Below are 14683 nucleotides of genomic sequence, written 5' to 3'. Positions count from 1 at the left end.
AAGTACTTAATCTGTATAACAGCACTGCAAGGTGGGTACTGTTGTTATCCCCCTTCTAGAACCAGTAACACGAAAGAAACAGAGAGGTTAAGTAACATGACAAGGACACACAGCTAGTGAATGGCGGAGCTTGGAATGTGACTCTGAGCTTCTGACCCAGTTTATAGCTGAGGGGATGTCTGATATATGAAGGATGGTTTTATGCTCTTAAAGTTGCAGAAGGAACCTTAAACTTGAAATCAGAGGCTATCGGTGTAACCGTTGGTGGCTCTAGACACAAGTCATATGCCACATAACCTGTCATCTCACAGGCCTCTGTGCCTTGGTGGGATCACCCTCGGACCTTGCATTCTGGTTCCAGAAGCAGCAGGTGGTGTCCACAGCACGAGTATTCCAGTCCACGTGAGGATGAGTCTCAGGCTGCGAACCCAGACCGGCAGTGGGCCGTGTGGGCTGGCCCCAGCAGGAAGCAGGCGCTACAGTGCCCAGAGGAGGGAGGAGCAGGCTGGGTGGCCTCGGGGCTCCTGGGCGGGCTGTCCTGTCTGTGGCCCACCTACGGTGCCTGGCTGTGCCAGCATTCAGTACCACAGCTGGGTCCCCCAGGGGCTTCTGCCCTCATGGACAGCCTGGGCCCTTAGGCTGGGACCTTCAGAAATAACCTTTTGGAGGACCTCCTCTAGATAAAGGATAATAATCTTAAAAGGGAGTTTTATCTGATAACAGTCCAGGGGCACCTGGTTGGCTCAGTTGGTTAAGCCTCCGACTCTTGATTTCAGCTCAGGTCTTGATCTCAGGGTCCTGAGTTCAAGCCCCGTGTTGGGCTCAATGCTGGGTCTGGAGCCTACTGACCAAACAAACAAACAAACAAAAATAAGAGTCCAGATCGTGGAGTCAGACCTTCTAGTCCCAGCTTTGCCATTTACAGTAGTTTTTGTTAAGCCTTTTTTAAAACAAAAACAAAAAAAAAAAACTTCAAAATGTCAATTCATCTCTCTGGGCCTTTGTTTTCTCACTCATGAACTGAACATTGTAGAACCTGCCCTTCCCACCTCCCAGAGCTGCTGGAGGATCACGTAAGAGCATGTGTGCTAGCACTCTGTCAGGGTGCAGCAATTTTATTCTTTTCCTTCTGATACTCAATTTAAAATATTACTTGAGCACTTTTATGATGTAGGAGGCCCTGCGCTGGGTGGTTTCTCACAAAATTTGACATTTTGGATAGACAGAAGGTGGCACAGAGGAATCCTAGAGACAAAGCCCTTGTGGGCCGAGAGATCCCCAAAGCCCCAGTGTGAATGGGAGCAGGCCAGGGTGAGAACATTCTTGCTTCCCTCCTTTAGTGCTTGAGATCCAGTGGTTGAGTGAGCCGTGAGGTCTGTGGGTGTCCAGGCAAAGGCTGGGCCTCCTTTGTCCTCTTGAAGCCTGGTGTGTTAGCAGGTCTTACACACACACACACACACACACACACACACGTATACACACACCATATACAATCACTGCACATGCATGCCCCGTGCACAATAAACCTGGCCTCAAACACACATGACTACAAGAAAACAGACTGACTTGAGTTCAGATCCTTCCAGAAAATGGGGCTGATGTCCTGTTGACCGTGAACTATTTTACGAAGACTCAACCTCCTATTACAACTGCTCTTTGGAAATCCTTTTAAATGACACTTGATGTCACTGAAAAAAACTCCCAAGTGGGCTAAAAAGGTAGAGAGATCAGATCCTAGGAAAGCGTTTCCCGATGGGGGTGGCTGGGTGCCCCTCGCCCTGTCCCCAGCGCACAGAAGCAAGGCCGCCTTTGGGTTGCTGCCTAAACCGATGAGTAAAAATATATGTGGGGCCAACGAAGGTGGGGGAGGTAAGAGCCATAAACGTGAGGGCCTCCCGAACTCTGACCCCAGAAACTCTGCCCTAACGTGGCTGCGTCCCTTCCCTCACTCACTTCCTCTACCCCAAAGCTTTTCCCACACAACTTCCCTCTGTCTTCTGCTACCTTGTTCTGTAGGTCAGTTGAGTTAAAGGGACATAGCCAAGAACAGTCCCTAATGTTTTCAATTTTTGATGCTGTCGCACTGGAACCAGGGGGGGAAATGATGGCATCTCTAGCTGATTTGTTTGGCTTGTCTTCCCTCTCTCCCTCCACCCCCCTGCCTCCCTCTCCCCTGCCCTTCTTCATTTTTTTTCTTTTTCATTTGCCAAGTAGTCTTTCCCCCTCCATGTTCCTAATGATTTTTGAAACACAAAGATGATATATCAGAGAACAGTGTTCGAGTATCTGGTGTCCCTTTAACACGGCTTGCTTGTTTTGGCCTCCTTATTTGCTCCCTAGCACCATCCAAGATCAGCATGGATGCTACCAGCCCAGCTCTGGAAACCGTGTTTAGCAATCCTTTCTACTCTAGAGCCAGGAAGTGGGCAGGGGTCGGGGGGAGAGAGCTGTGCCTGCCTCTCTGTGAGGGCCCATCCGAAGAGCAGCCCCAGGTTTTCTCTCTCAGCTGTTTGACTTAGTTCGAATGCGGGGAGATGGGTTTTCCCATCTGCCTGTGTAGTCTTTGACCGAAATGGCGTGAGGAAAGAGAGCCAGGGCAGGGAGTTGACCTTGGCCGGTATGAATGAGACCCGCACCTCTCAGGCACCCCAGGGGAAGTGTCACTGGGCAAGGGGGTCTCTTCGGGGCCAGCGAGCAAGGGCACAGCAGTCCCCAGCCCCCCTTCTGTGGCCTCTCCTCGGGGCACCTTCAGTGCTGGTCCTGGGACAGAGCTCACAAGGGGTGAGCGACAGGTAAGGTCATGCAGAGGGAGCTGGAGACCCCAGGACGAGCTGCCCTTTCCTGTTCCGGGGAAGTGAGCCCAGGCAGGAGATGGGGCGAGAGCTCCGCGGGGGTGCGAGTTTGAATCGTCCATTCCTTCCTCCGCTGCAGATGAGTGAGAGCGAGACTCTCATCAGTATGGTGAACCGCATGGTGGAGAACTCCTCCCCCAGGGCCCAGATCTTCATGCAAGTAAGACCTCTGCCTGGCAGCATGGCCCCCGCCAGCCTCCATCTCAGCTGCTCGTGCATGGTCTAGTCCAGCCATTGGGCTGGGTGCGCTCTGCCCCAGCCGCCCATCCGCCGGGCCTCATCTCCCAGGCTCCTGTGTCCCCCTCCCCTAATTCCACTGTGTCTCCTCCATTCTTCATGTTCATGGGTGAACCCAAGGTCCATTGCTCAGACCATCAAGATAGCCAGACCCTCCATCCCATTTCATGCCAGAGACCGCAAATCTGCTCTTTAATGTCCAGGACTTCTGTTTCATGTTGGGTAGCTTCTCCACAGACGTCTTTGGGGTTCAGGGCACGAGGGTGTGACACGGACCCATCCGATGCCCCACTTGTATAGAATGTGCTGTGGTCTCGGGATGCCTCACCAAGGCTGGGCAGCATTTGCTGGTGTAAGCACAAGCCCCCCAGGACTGCTGCGCTATCTACCAAGATACTTTCTCCAATGTTTCTGGTGCTTGTTCCATTTCCCCATGTCTCATCCTCAAAAACAGCCAAGTGTTAACTGCTGTTCTCAGGCTTGTTCCCAAAAAGCCATCCGGGATGTTTACACCCCTGGAGTCCCTCTCAACAGTAGATCTAGAGCTTGGGGGTGGGGAGAGAGGAGATCCTGAGTCGGAGCTGAGCAGCGTCGCTATCTCCAGAAATCAGCCTAAACAATGGGGAGGAACCTAGACGGGGCCATGCCAGGCTTCCCAGCCAGGGACAAAGAATTAGCTCGGGGTCCCGGAGTGGAAGCTACCAGAGCTGACGGACCATGATCTCCAACAAGAATGGAGCAAGGGCTGTCCGCTTTTCCGTCCCCGCACGCCCTACCCGTCCCCTGCTGCTGTAACCGGCCTCGTGTTCCTGCAGGTCCCTCCATACCCAGAAGTGTTCCGGGACGGTCTCCACACCTACAAGTTAAACGAGCAAGACACAGATGTAAGAGCAGCTCTCCTGCTCCTCTGTCCTCTCCAGTCCCTCCCGCTGTCGTCCTCATCTTCGCTCTCCTCCGCTGGCGCTTTTCCTCCGTTCATCTCTGCCCTTCTGGTGGCTCTTCATGCCTTTGACTCATGCCCTCTCTCAGCACAAAGACAACTTTCTGCCTGCCCCTTCCTCATACCCCTTCTTTTCTCGTTCCTCCCCCCTCCCCCCATCCCGTGCTGGCTGTGTGTGTTTCCCCACGGAGCCCTAGACCCTCTTGTCTCCAGCAGTGGGATCTGCTTATTCCAGGAACACAGACTTCATTACGAGGGGCAGAGGCCAGGCTGCGTTGTGTCCAGCATGGCAGTCACCCCTGAATCACAAGAGGGAAGCGCACGGCCCTGCCCTGGGTAGTGGGAGATGCCAGGTAGCAGCAGGTGGCCCCTTACGGCTCATGGCCAACGGGCACGGACAGTGGGTTCTGCAGGAGGGCAGGGCAGTGAGACCATGTGGACTGGGGGGTCAGGGACAAAGCAGGTAACGGGTGAGCTGGGCCTGGGAGTGAAAAGGCCCAGAAGACGAGATGTGACCATTAGAAATGAGTCACGGGGGTATTTGAGGAATGGCATGAAGAAAGGTATGGATATTAGAAAGCCTAAGTCTTTCTAGAACTTCCTCCCCATCACCCCTGGTCTTGCCTGGATAAAGGATCTACCGAGGAGACCTGGGAGGCTTTCCGTCCAGGCAAGGGCCAGACCTCAGGAGGATCCCAGTGTCAGCCATTCTGAGACCCCAGAAGGAGGGGAGAAGTCATCTGAGCCTGTGGAACCATTTACATGGGTCCCTGGTTTTCCTAACACTGCTGGTTCAGACGCCCCGTGTACTCCTCCCACCCGTGCCCCTCTGGGAGGCCCCGGAGGCCAGCCACGTTATCGCCTCAGCCCTTCGGGAACAGGAACCCCTAGGAGAAGGGGGATACAGGAGCTTAACATTGAACTCCCCTCTCCACTGACTGACTTCCTCAGAGAACAAGCACATCCCCCCTCTCAGTAGGTCCTTGGGAAGTCTCCCGAGGTGAAGACCATCTTCCCGTTCCCAGGAGCCTCCAAGGTCAAAGTGAAGAAGGCCTAGGGTTCCTCAGCAGGGGAAAGGAGGCGGTATCCAGAGGCCAGGCCCTGTCGACCCATTTCCCAGGTCCCTGTCAAAACCATGTCCTTCACCCCCTTCTCTCTCCCTCCCTTCCCCCCACCTCCTCGGGCCCCCAGAAGCTGCTGGGCAAATTGTGCGAGCAGAACAAGGTGGTGAGGGAGCAGGACCGACTGGTGCAGCAGCTCCGAGCTGAGAAGGTGAGAGCCGGGGGCGCCCTGGAGTTGGGGGTGTGTGGGGAGCCCGGCACAGACAGGTGTGGGGTGCCGTCTCCACTCGGAGCTGACAGAGCCCTGTCTTAAACTTCTGTCCTTTCCCTAACTGGGACTGTGGAAGCTCTTCTGTGGGCCTGGCCGGTGGGGACAAGCTCCACGAAGGTGCTGGGTTGAACTGCTGGGGCTCGGAGAGGAGTCATCAGAGCCGCTGACGGCCATTCCCCTGCCTTTCTTCAGGAGAGCCTGGAAAGTGCCTTGATGGGGACCCACCAGGAGCTGGAGATGTTTGGGAACCAGCCTGCCTACCCCGAGAGGCTGCTGCACAAGAAAGAGTCCCTACAGAACCAGCTCATCAACATCCGGGTGGAGCTGTCCCAGGCCACCACGGTAACGCCACTCCCCCCCGCCTCCCATCCCCTGGTCTGGCCGTCTGCACTGGGACAGGAGGGCCACCCCTCCCAGGCTGTGCTGTCTCGTTTCCCACTCAACTCGGTGGCCAGGAGCACCTGAAGGGGCAGAAACAAAAGACCTTAATATTAATAGTGCCCTGCAGATAGGCAGCGAGCGTGCCGGCCAGCTCGCTCCATAGTCTTCGGCAAGGAAACAGGCTTCTTTTCCCCAAACCACTCCTGCCTTGCTGTTGTTCAGGACAGGGCGAGGTCCAGGGCTCCTTATCTCACGGGCTGCTTTCACAGCTTTGCTGCCTCCTCTGTCTTCTTCCCTGGAGAACCGGGACACTGGCGCCAGGCTGCTGGCCCGGTCATTTGCCGTGGGCTCAGGGCAGACCCTGCAGGACCGATTGCCCGGAGAGTTCTGGGGTGCTGCAACCAAAGGCCCAGCAAAACATGGCCCAGAAAGGCGGAAGGTCTCTAACCCCCAGGGAGCAAACACCTTTGGGTTTCCTCTCTTCTTGCCCTCCGCTTGGGATCACCCAGTCTGGGGAGACCAGGAGGGGGTGGGCATGGTATGATCCCATCCCCCACCTCTGGAGAGGATTCTGGTTTCTGTGTTTTAGCCTACAGTTGGGTGGGCCACTGTTATGCTATCATCAGAATGTCTCAGCCCTGGGCCCTGTCCTCCTGTCCCTCCGTGCTCTCCTCTAAGCCCTGCGAGACCCCAGGTGCCCTGGCCCTGGGCCCTGTGTAGGGATGGGTGGGGAGGAAGACTTAGACAATGGCCGCTGTCTCAGTAAAGCCGCCCCCCGTTGCAGGCCCTGACGAACAGCACCGTAGAGTATGAGAGCCTTGAGTCAGAGGTGTCCGCCCTGCACGATGACCTCTGGGAACAGCTCAATTTGGACGTCCAGGTGAAGAGGGCCCCTGGGCAGGAGGGGGTCAGTGTGCCTTCCCTTCTCCTTTGGGCCAAAGGGGCTTCCTTTCTTGCTTCCGAGATCTCAGAGACTTGAGACAGGGCATCTGTCCTGAGACAGAAGACAAGGTTCACATCCACATAAAACAGACACTCTCAGGATGAAGACCGTGTGAAATCTTCTTTAGTTCCATCAGATCACGAGAAAGGAGTAAAGCATAAACATGAGAGCGCTGGGTTAGACGAACATACTTTATGACTGGAAGGACTGAACCCATCGAGATAGATATGGATGTAGGTCTGGGTAAGGGTTTCAGTCCACATGCGGGTAGAGCCATGGGCCTATGTCCAGCTGTCTCTCACGACCTCAGAAGAAGTCGGTGCGGGAGCCAGCCACTCAGGACCTTTGAGATAGGAAGGAGTGTTCCCTTCCCAGGATGGGTTAGAAACACTGCTTGGAGGCGGGAGACCGCACACATTGACCTTGAGGAGTTCCTGTTCTTTTCCTCCCTTTATCTTCTCTACGCCGGCTCTGCATCTGCCTTCGCTAGCTTTGCAAGCCCTGTCTCTCCAATGCAGGTCATGCCCCTCACTCCCCCTAGTTTCCTCTGGGGGATGAAACTCACCACCGCCCTTGCAGCTGGTTAGGGAGGGGGAGGTGAAGGCCCTCCGGATCCAGAGCACCTGAATGCCTCCGTGTCCTGCGGGCGAGTCTGACTTGCAATACGAACATTTTAGGGGGTCAGGAAGCATCCTGGTCGAGGGCACGAGCTCTCAAGACAGACCCAGACTCAGAAGGTGGTCACACTGCTTACTAACAGGGTCATGGGCACGAGACGAGTCTCTCCATCTCTAAAGTCGGGACACCTGAGGCCTGTGCCGCACAGAGTTCTTGTGCAGCCGGAAGGAGTTAGTGTACCTGAGGCCCCGTGCCAAGCCTGGCGCATGGGGTGGAGGACCGCGGGGAGGCTAAGTAGGCGGTAGCTGGATTTTTCCGAGGGCAAACTCTAACCGAACATAATTCGTGACTACTTCGCCAGACATTAGGTGTCGGTATTACAAAAGGGCTGTTTGGCTAGAAGGAACGTTAGTCAATTGTATACACTTGCCCTTGACAATGCGCTACCCTCAAGTGTCCACCTAGAGGGGCATTTGCTCCAAGACCACCCTGATCTCCCCAGGGAAGCTGAGGCTGCATGTTTACCTAAAGGGGCTCTGGGCTGTGATGACTGGGCCCTCTCCTCTGGGGCTTTCCCACAGGAAAGATGAATGCGCCAAAGGGACGTGGGAGCACGTGCATGCGCAGGGCTCCTGCTGGCCCAGAGGGACTCGGGGAGAAGGCTGGCGCCTTCCTCGTGGCCACCTCCCTTGACCCACTCTCGTGTGGTTCCAGAATGAGGTGGTCAACCGGCAAATCCAGAAGGAGATCTGGAGGATCCAGGATGTGATGGAGGGGCTGAGGAAGAATAACCCATCCCGGGGCACCGACACAGCCAAGCACCGAGGTGGGAGCCTTCTCCGCCGGCCTCCTGGCGGCTCAGCAGAAATGCTCTGGTCTTTGGCTTCCATCCCACATCTCTCATACTCCCCCACTCCAGGCCCTCACTCTGGGCTCGGAGCTAGTCAGGGCCTTCTCAGGCTGCCGGGATCTGCCCCGGGGATGGTAGGTAGGGGTCCCTTATTCCTTCCTCTCCGCCCAGAACAGACGAGGCATGCCACTTAGGGACCTCGTGGACCCTGATAGTCTAGATTCGTCCCCAGAAAAGGTCGAAGAGCATCTGGGCCTCCCCATCCCACCCCCACCCAAGCCTACGGTCCAGGTGGTGATCGGAAGTGCTGGGACTCCGGCTGGCTTTCTTTGCCATCTCAGAGGCAACAGTGTCCTTTCCATCCATCATCTAACCCCTGCCCAACATGCTTCTCCGCAGCCAGCCTGCTCCCCAAGCCCTGGACTAAGTCCCTCCATCAGGCCTGGGTAGCCCTGAAACCTCCCTCCCACGTCCCTGGGGCCTCCCCAGCCTCCTCCACCACAGAGCCCACCCCCATGCCAGGGCACACCCCTACCCCATCCATCCCTCATCTCTCCTCTCTGCTTGCCCCCCAGGAGGCCTCGGCCCCACGGCCACCTACAGCTCCAACAGCCCCGCCAGCCCTCTCAGCTCCGCCAGTCTCACCAGCCCCCTAAGCCCCTTTTCACTGGTGTCCGGCTCCCAGGGGTCCCCCACCAAGCCCGGGTCCAGCGAGGTAAGCTGAGAAAATGGAGTAGAAGGTAGGTGGGGGACGGAGGGAGAACCAGGTCCTCTTCCGCCTGCAGGACACAGACTGTGCCCATCTCCGCCCCTGAGGCCTCCAGGCCTAGTGCTTTGGCTTTCTGTCTAGGGTGCTCGTTCTCACACCCAGTCTGGGGAACTTGCTTCCAGATTTTCCCTTTACTTGCCCTCATCCACATTCATCATCTTCAGCCTCCGTCCAGGGAAGTCTCTTCCTAAGCACAAGGACGGTTAACAAAGATCCCCAGCGCTGAGTGGGACTTTAAATCCAGGACTGTCCTGTCATGTGAGAGGGTTGAGGGTGGGCGTGGGGAGCAGTTTCCTAGCTGGTGTCTCGCGGGGCTCTACACGGGGCAAGAGATGCGGTGAGGCCCTCTCGGAAACATACACGTGCATGGCTGAGGCCCTTCTCCTGGGGAGCCCAGTGTCCAGGCGGGGACCAAGACCGATTTAGAGGAAGCGGCCAGCCTCTGGAACGTGGCAGTGTGTGTCTCAGGTTGGATCGTAATGACCCGGATGTTCTGAGGGGAAGGTTGAACCTTCACTGGGACAGGTAGAGGAGCAAGGGAAATGCATCATAGGCAGCAGAGGTGGTCGAAGCAAAGATAGAGGGTGCGGATGTGCCCAGGGTGATGGTGAGGCCAGTGAGCAGGGAGCTTTGGAGAAAAATTGGGGGACAGTGGGGAGCAGTGCACAGGTGGGGGCCCAGCCGAGGGGAGACTTGAAGCCAGGCTGAGCGTTCACTCCGGAGCTGGCTCTCCCTCCGGGACACGGGTGGGAGTTTGGTGGTCTGGGGGCCAGCCCTGGGTCCCCGCGATGTCATCTGTCTCCTGCTAACACTCTTTTCTCCTGCTCTCACAGTGGCTGCTCTCCTTCCTCCTAATGCTCTGGCTTCTTTCTGCCTCAGGAGCCCGGCCCGCCGCGGCCCCCCCTCCCCAAAGCCTACGTCCCCCTGGAGTCTCCTCCAAACGTGCCACCACTCCCTAGCGAGAGCCGCTTCTGGCCGTACCCCAGCTCCCCTGCCTGGCACCACAGTGGCGAGCCAGCCAGGGGTCAGGTACCCAGCCCCCTTGGGTCCTGGAGGGCAGGGGCGGAGGGAGCAGGGCAAAGGGGCAGGTGAGGGGGCAAGGCAGGACATGGAACCATTTTTCCGTCATTTCAATATTAATTTTCCCACAGCCACCCAGGCAGACTCTAGGATAAGGAAAAGGGGTGGCTTTCCTCTTTCTGCTCTCTGTGGACAGAGGGGAAAATGAGTGTCGCCCCACCCCATGCCCAGGGTCCTGGGCAGCTCCTGGCTGTGAGCGGTGGTGTGCCCCACTTCCTACCAGTGCGAGCAGACGAGGGAGATCAAGGGACCTGCCACGGCTGGTGCCATTCCAGTCCCTTCCTGTCCACCTCAGACCCCGGTCCTTCCATGCTATCTGTCTCTCTGCCTTTCCTGTGTCCTCTCGGGTCTCACCGGCCCTGGGCTGTAAGCTGCCCTGTTCTGGCTCCCCAGCCTCCCTCCCCAGGACAGAGGTGCAGTTAGGCTGGGAAGAGGTTGCGGGTGGGTAGTCCTGCGTCTAAAACTGGGCGCCATGTTCTCATCCCAGCTCAGCTGCCAGGACGCACGCAGCCCCTGAGGGTCTGGCTGCCGGTGAGCGGGGCGGAGAGGCAGGGTCACCTCCGCTTTCCAGACGAGGGGAGGCGATGGGGCTCACCCATCTCTGTCACTGGACTCGAGCTGGTGTTTCTGGCCTCGGGCTCAGTCTTTCTGTGTGTCCCTCACGAAGACTTAGACCTTTTAGCTGTCCTGTGGGAGTGTAGAGGGGGTGCCGGTGGTGTCTGAGGCCCCTTCTAGTCCCAGGATTCTGCAAGCCCTCAAGCTAAGTGTGCACTTCTGCCCCCCAGAATCTTGGTACCAAAGCCCACCTGGTTCTCTTGCTCAGGTTTTGGGTGGGATCCTGACAGGATCCTCAGAGAACCTCATTCTTGTAGCCCTCCTCCTCCAGCCATTCCTCCTCTCTGGTGCACAGCGAGTCTGTGCTTCTTGGTGCTCGCCAAGAGGCCTGGTCAGGTTGAGGGGCCTCTCTGTGGGCCTCGGCTGAGGGTCTCCTGGAAGTCCTGAGCCCTCACTGCGCAAGATGAGCCAACATTGGCCGGCCTTAAGGTCGCCTGGGTGGGAGGCTCCACGGCATCCCTGCCCACTTCCCAGCAGGCACACTCAGAGTTTCCTCATCCTGTGTTTTCAAGGCTCTGTGCTCCAACCATTGAAACCAAAGAAACATCCCTGAGGGCCAAGTTCCCAGCAGTCCCTACAGCGTGGGCCATCTTCTCATTTTTCCCCCCAGCCCAAGGCAAGCCAGGAGCAGAACAAGAAAGACCCCCACCAGACCTCACCCCTGGACACCGCTAGAGACATCAACCTTGTGCCCACCAGGCAAGAGGTGGAGGCAGAGAAGCAGGCAGCTCTCAACAAAGGTACTTCCTATCCCATCCTGCCCTAGAAGGAAAGCCAAGGGTCAGAGAGAGCCAGAGAGGTACTCCTTCACAGCCAAAGAGAGCAAGTACGCACCCATTCTGGGCCTTTCCTCTCTGCCACAGGTGGGACTGGGCCTCCTTGGAAAAGCAAGCTCCCCATCTTCCTGCCCCACTGTTCTCAGGAAGGCCCACTGGCCATTCTGTCTCCCTACAGTTGGCATTGTGCCTCCTCGGACAAAGTCGCCCGCCGATGAGGAGCTAACGCCGTTAAGGGTGGTGAGAAGGAGTGCCGATGGGCTCACCAATGGACTGTCCTCCCGGGTGAGCACAGCCTGTGGGCCCCGGGCGGGCCTGAGTTGCTCTGGGGGTCCAGGGGCCTTTGTGTGTCCCCCCATCTGTCCACCATTCAAGAAACCCAGACCTGGAGGAGGAAGGCAAGATAAGTGGGAGGACAGCAACAGCCCCACTGGAGAAGTTTTCCATCAGGGAGACACATCAAGGGACAAGGGACAAGGGACAAGGGACAAGGAAGATACACATAAGAAAGAATAGTTAGCAAAATTATTATTTTTTTAAAAGATTTTATTTCTTAATTTGAGGGAGAACGAGCATGAGCAGGGAGGGGGCTGCAGAGGGAGAGGGGAGAAGCAGACTTTCCTGATGAACAGGGAGCCCGATGCAGGCTCCCAGGACCCTGAGATCATGACCTGAGTGGAAGGCAGGCGCTCAACTACCTGAGCCACCCAGGTACCCCTTATAATAGTCTATATTATAATGTGTATTATATAATAACAAAATGATTATAATGTGCCAGCGATGAACTACAAATCCAGCAAAAATCAGTGATCCGAGTCAAAGGGGCCGACCTAAGGCTGCAGACTCATTTCTTAGGGCTTCTGGGAAATGAACAAAGCCCCCCAGACTTGGGGGTTTAAAACAAGAGGAAGTTGATTCTCTCACAGTTGCAGAGGCCGGAAGTCCAAAATCGAGGCGTCCCTAGGGTTGGTTCCTGGGGAGGCTCTGAGGGAGCTTCCATCCCATGCCCGTCTCCCAGCGTCAGGTGTTGCTGGCCGTCGCTGGTGTTCCTTGGCTCGTGGACAAAACACCCCAGTACCTGCCTGCACCTTCACATCACCTTCTACCCTGTGTCTTCCGTCCTGTCCCTTACAAAGTCACCTAAGACTGGACACAGGGTCCACTCCAATTCCCGACACTCTCCTCTCAAGATCCTTACCTTAACCACACCCACAAAGACCCTATTTCCAAATCAGGTCACATTCACAGGTTCTAGGGGGTCAGGTCGTGCCCATGTGTTTTGGGGCTGTTCTTTTTTTTTTTTTTTTTCCAAGATTTAAAAAAAATATATTTATTTGACAGAGAAATCACAAGTAGGCAGAGAGGCAGGCAGAGAGAGAGGGGGAAGCAGGCTTCCTGCTGAGCAGAGAGCCAGATGTGGGACTCGATCCCAGGACCCTGAGATCATGACCTGAGCCGAAGGCAGAGGCTTAACCCACTGAACCACCCAGGCGCCCCATTAGGGGCCATTCTTTACCCCACCACAGACAGGCTTCCCAGAGAAGGGACATGGAAGGCATTAGGGCAGATGAGGAAGCGGGAGTGGGGGATGGGCACCCGTCAGAGCCCGCTCTCCCCCTGCAGCAGGAGCGCCCCAAGAGTGCCGTGTTCCCCACTGAGGGCAAGGTCAAGATGAGCGTGGAGGAGCAGATTGACCGCATGCGGAGGCATCAGAGCGGCTCTATGAAGGAGAAGCGGAGGAGCCTGCAGCTCCCGGCCAGCCCTGCCAGCCCAGCCAGCCCGGCCCCCGACCCCGCTGCCCGGCCCGCTTACAAAGTGGTAAAGTCCTCCCAGCCTCCCGCAGGCCGGGCTGGGCATCTGCCAAACACGGCGCATCCCCAGTCCGTGACCGGCCTGGACTGGGGCAGCTTGGGGGAAGGTCATAAGAGATGGGCCTGGGAAGGACCCAAGCTGGGCACCCGGGAGAACGGGGGGAGCCTTCTCCCCACTAGGCGGAAGATACACGACAGCAAAGCATTCCTTGTATGTGTTTAAAGAAAAATAATTCACAAAAGGGAGTGCATTGATTGTTTAAGTTGAAATGAATGATACAAAATTCAGTTAATAGAGCATAGTGCAAAATTCAGCACCCAGGGAGAGCCGTCACTCACACGCGTGTCTAGAGCATTTTCCGTGTGTTTCTGTGTAGACCCTGGGGTGGGTCTACTGAAGAGGGTCGTCATAGGGCCCTGCCACGTGGCGCCATGTGGTTCTCGAATCTCATGTTATTTTATTTAGTTCTTTCAGTTCCCAGGTTAGGAATTACCACCCCTGTCTTAGATGTAGGGAAACGAAGTCAGGAGAAATTCAGGACTCCTGCGCCACATGGCTGTTGAGTGTGGAGCTGGGAGTAGCCCCAGGCATCTGCCTTTTTTCTTTCCACCGCATTTCAGAAATACAGGAAAATCAGGATTAAAAGTCTTACCCTCAAAGGGTTTACAGTCTCCTTGGTGGATTGGAGCTTTTGTAACAGGAATCCACTAATCCAACTGCCTAAGAGAGATGGCGCAGACTGAACACAGGGTCCAACCAGATGGGAAGTAATGAGTCCCAGTGAGACAGACATATTGATGACATTTGGCCTTTGCAGGTGGGCAGGCTTTGGACAAGCAGCGTGGCAGGAGGCTAGCTGTCCCACGGTGGGAACGGTGGGGTGGCAGCCGTTTTGGCATGATGAGTGGGGACAGCGAGGACACAAGCCTGCTTAGGGCTGCCTGGAGGCATGGGCAGCAGGGGACAGAGTCCCCGTGTGGTCATGATGGCGCTGTCCCCTAGGTGCGCCGTCACCGTAGCATCCACGAGGTGGACATCTCCAACCTAGAGGCAGCCCTGCGGGCGGAGGAGCCTGGCGGGCAGGCCTATGAGACACCGAGGGAGGAAATTGCCCGGCTTCGCAAAATGGAGCTGGAGCCCCAGCACTACGACGTGGACATCAATAAGGAGGTGAGTGAATTCCAGGAGGGCAGAAGGGGAGAAAGCCTGGGGATGGGGGGTGGGTGGGGGGAGGGGACGGAACGGAGGTGGTGACCTTGGTCCCTCCCCAGCTCTCCACGCCAGACAAAGTCCTCATTCCTGAACGGTACATTGACCTGGAGCCTGATACTCCCCTGAGCCCCGAAGAGTTGAAGGAGAAGCAGAAGAAGGTGGAGAGGATCAAGACGCTCATTGCCAAGTCCAGGTAATGTGCTGGGTGAACTCCTCTGTCCGCCCTGGCACCTGGGACACTAGTGCCCTTGAATCCAGCACCCCGC

At 56.5% G+C, this 14683-nt stretch overlaps 1 protein-coding gene across 18 annotated transcripts in view; it reads left to right on the top strand.

Moving 5' to 3' along the window:
• PLEKHA6 (pleckstrin homology domain containing A6) overlaps nt 1-14683 on the top strand; it is a 135556-nt gene that overhangs the window by 114708 nt on the left and 6165 nt on the right. For 12 of the 18 annotated variants that reach the window (XM_032878359.1, XM_032878358.1, XM_032878360.1 and 9 more), the window contains 13 exons: nt 2932-3012; nt 3905-3973; nt 5221-5301; nt 5554-5703; nt 6527-6622; nt 8018-8129; nt 8729-8868; nt 9802-9951; nt 11228-11357; nt 11572-11678; nt 13017-13211; nt 14208-14375; nt 14477-14610. In XM_032878359.1, coding sequence (XP_032734250.1) covers nt 2932-3012; nt 3905-3973; nt 5221-5301; nt 5554-5703; nt 6527-6622; nt 8018-8129; nt 8729-8868; nt 9802-9951; nt 11228-11357; nt 11572-11678; nt 13017-13211; nt 14208-14375; nt 14477-14610 — 1613 coding nt within the window. The remainder of the gene's footprint in view (nt 1-2931; nt 3013-3904; nt 3974-5220; nt 5302-5553; nt 5704-6526; nt 6623-8017; nt 8130-8728; nt 8869-9801; nt 9952-11227; nt 11358-11571; nt 11679-13016; nt 13212-14207; nt 14376-14476; nt 14611-14683) is intronic. The other 6 variants (XM_032878361.1, XM_032878367.1, XM_032878362.1 and 3 more) reach the window with 3 other exon arrangements.

Source organism: Lontra canadensis, unplaced genomic scaffold (assembly GCF_010015895.1).
Source record: "Lontra canadensis isolate GAN:19392208 unplaced genomic scaffold, GSC_riverotter_1.0 scaffold63, whole genome shotgun sequence".
Classification (NCBI taxonomy): domain Eukaryota; kingdom Metazoa; phylum Chordata; class Mammalia; order Carnivora; family Mustelidae; genus Lontra; species Lontra canadensis.
The sequence above is the reverse complement of the archived record's forward strand: the minus strand, read 5'-3'. Positions and strand labels throughout refer to the sequence as shown.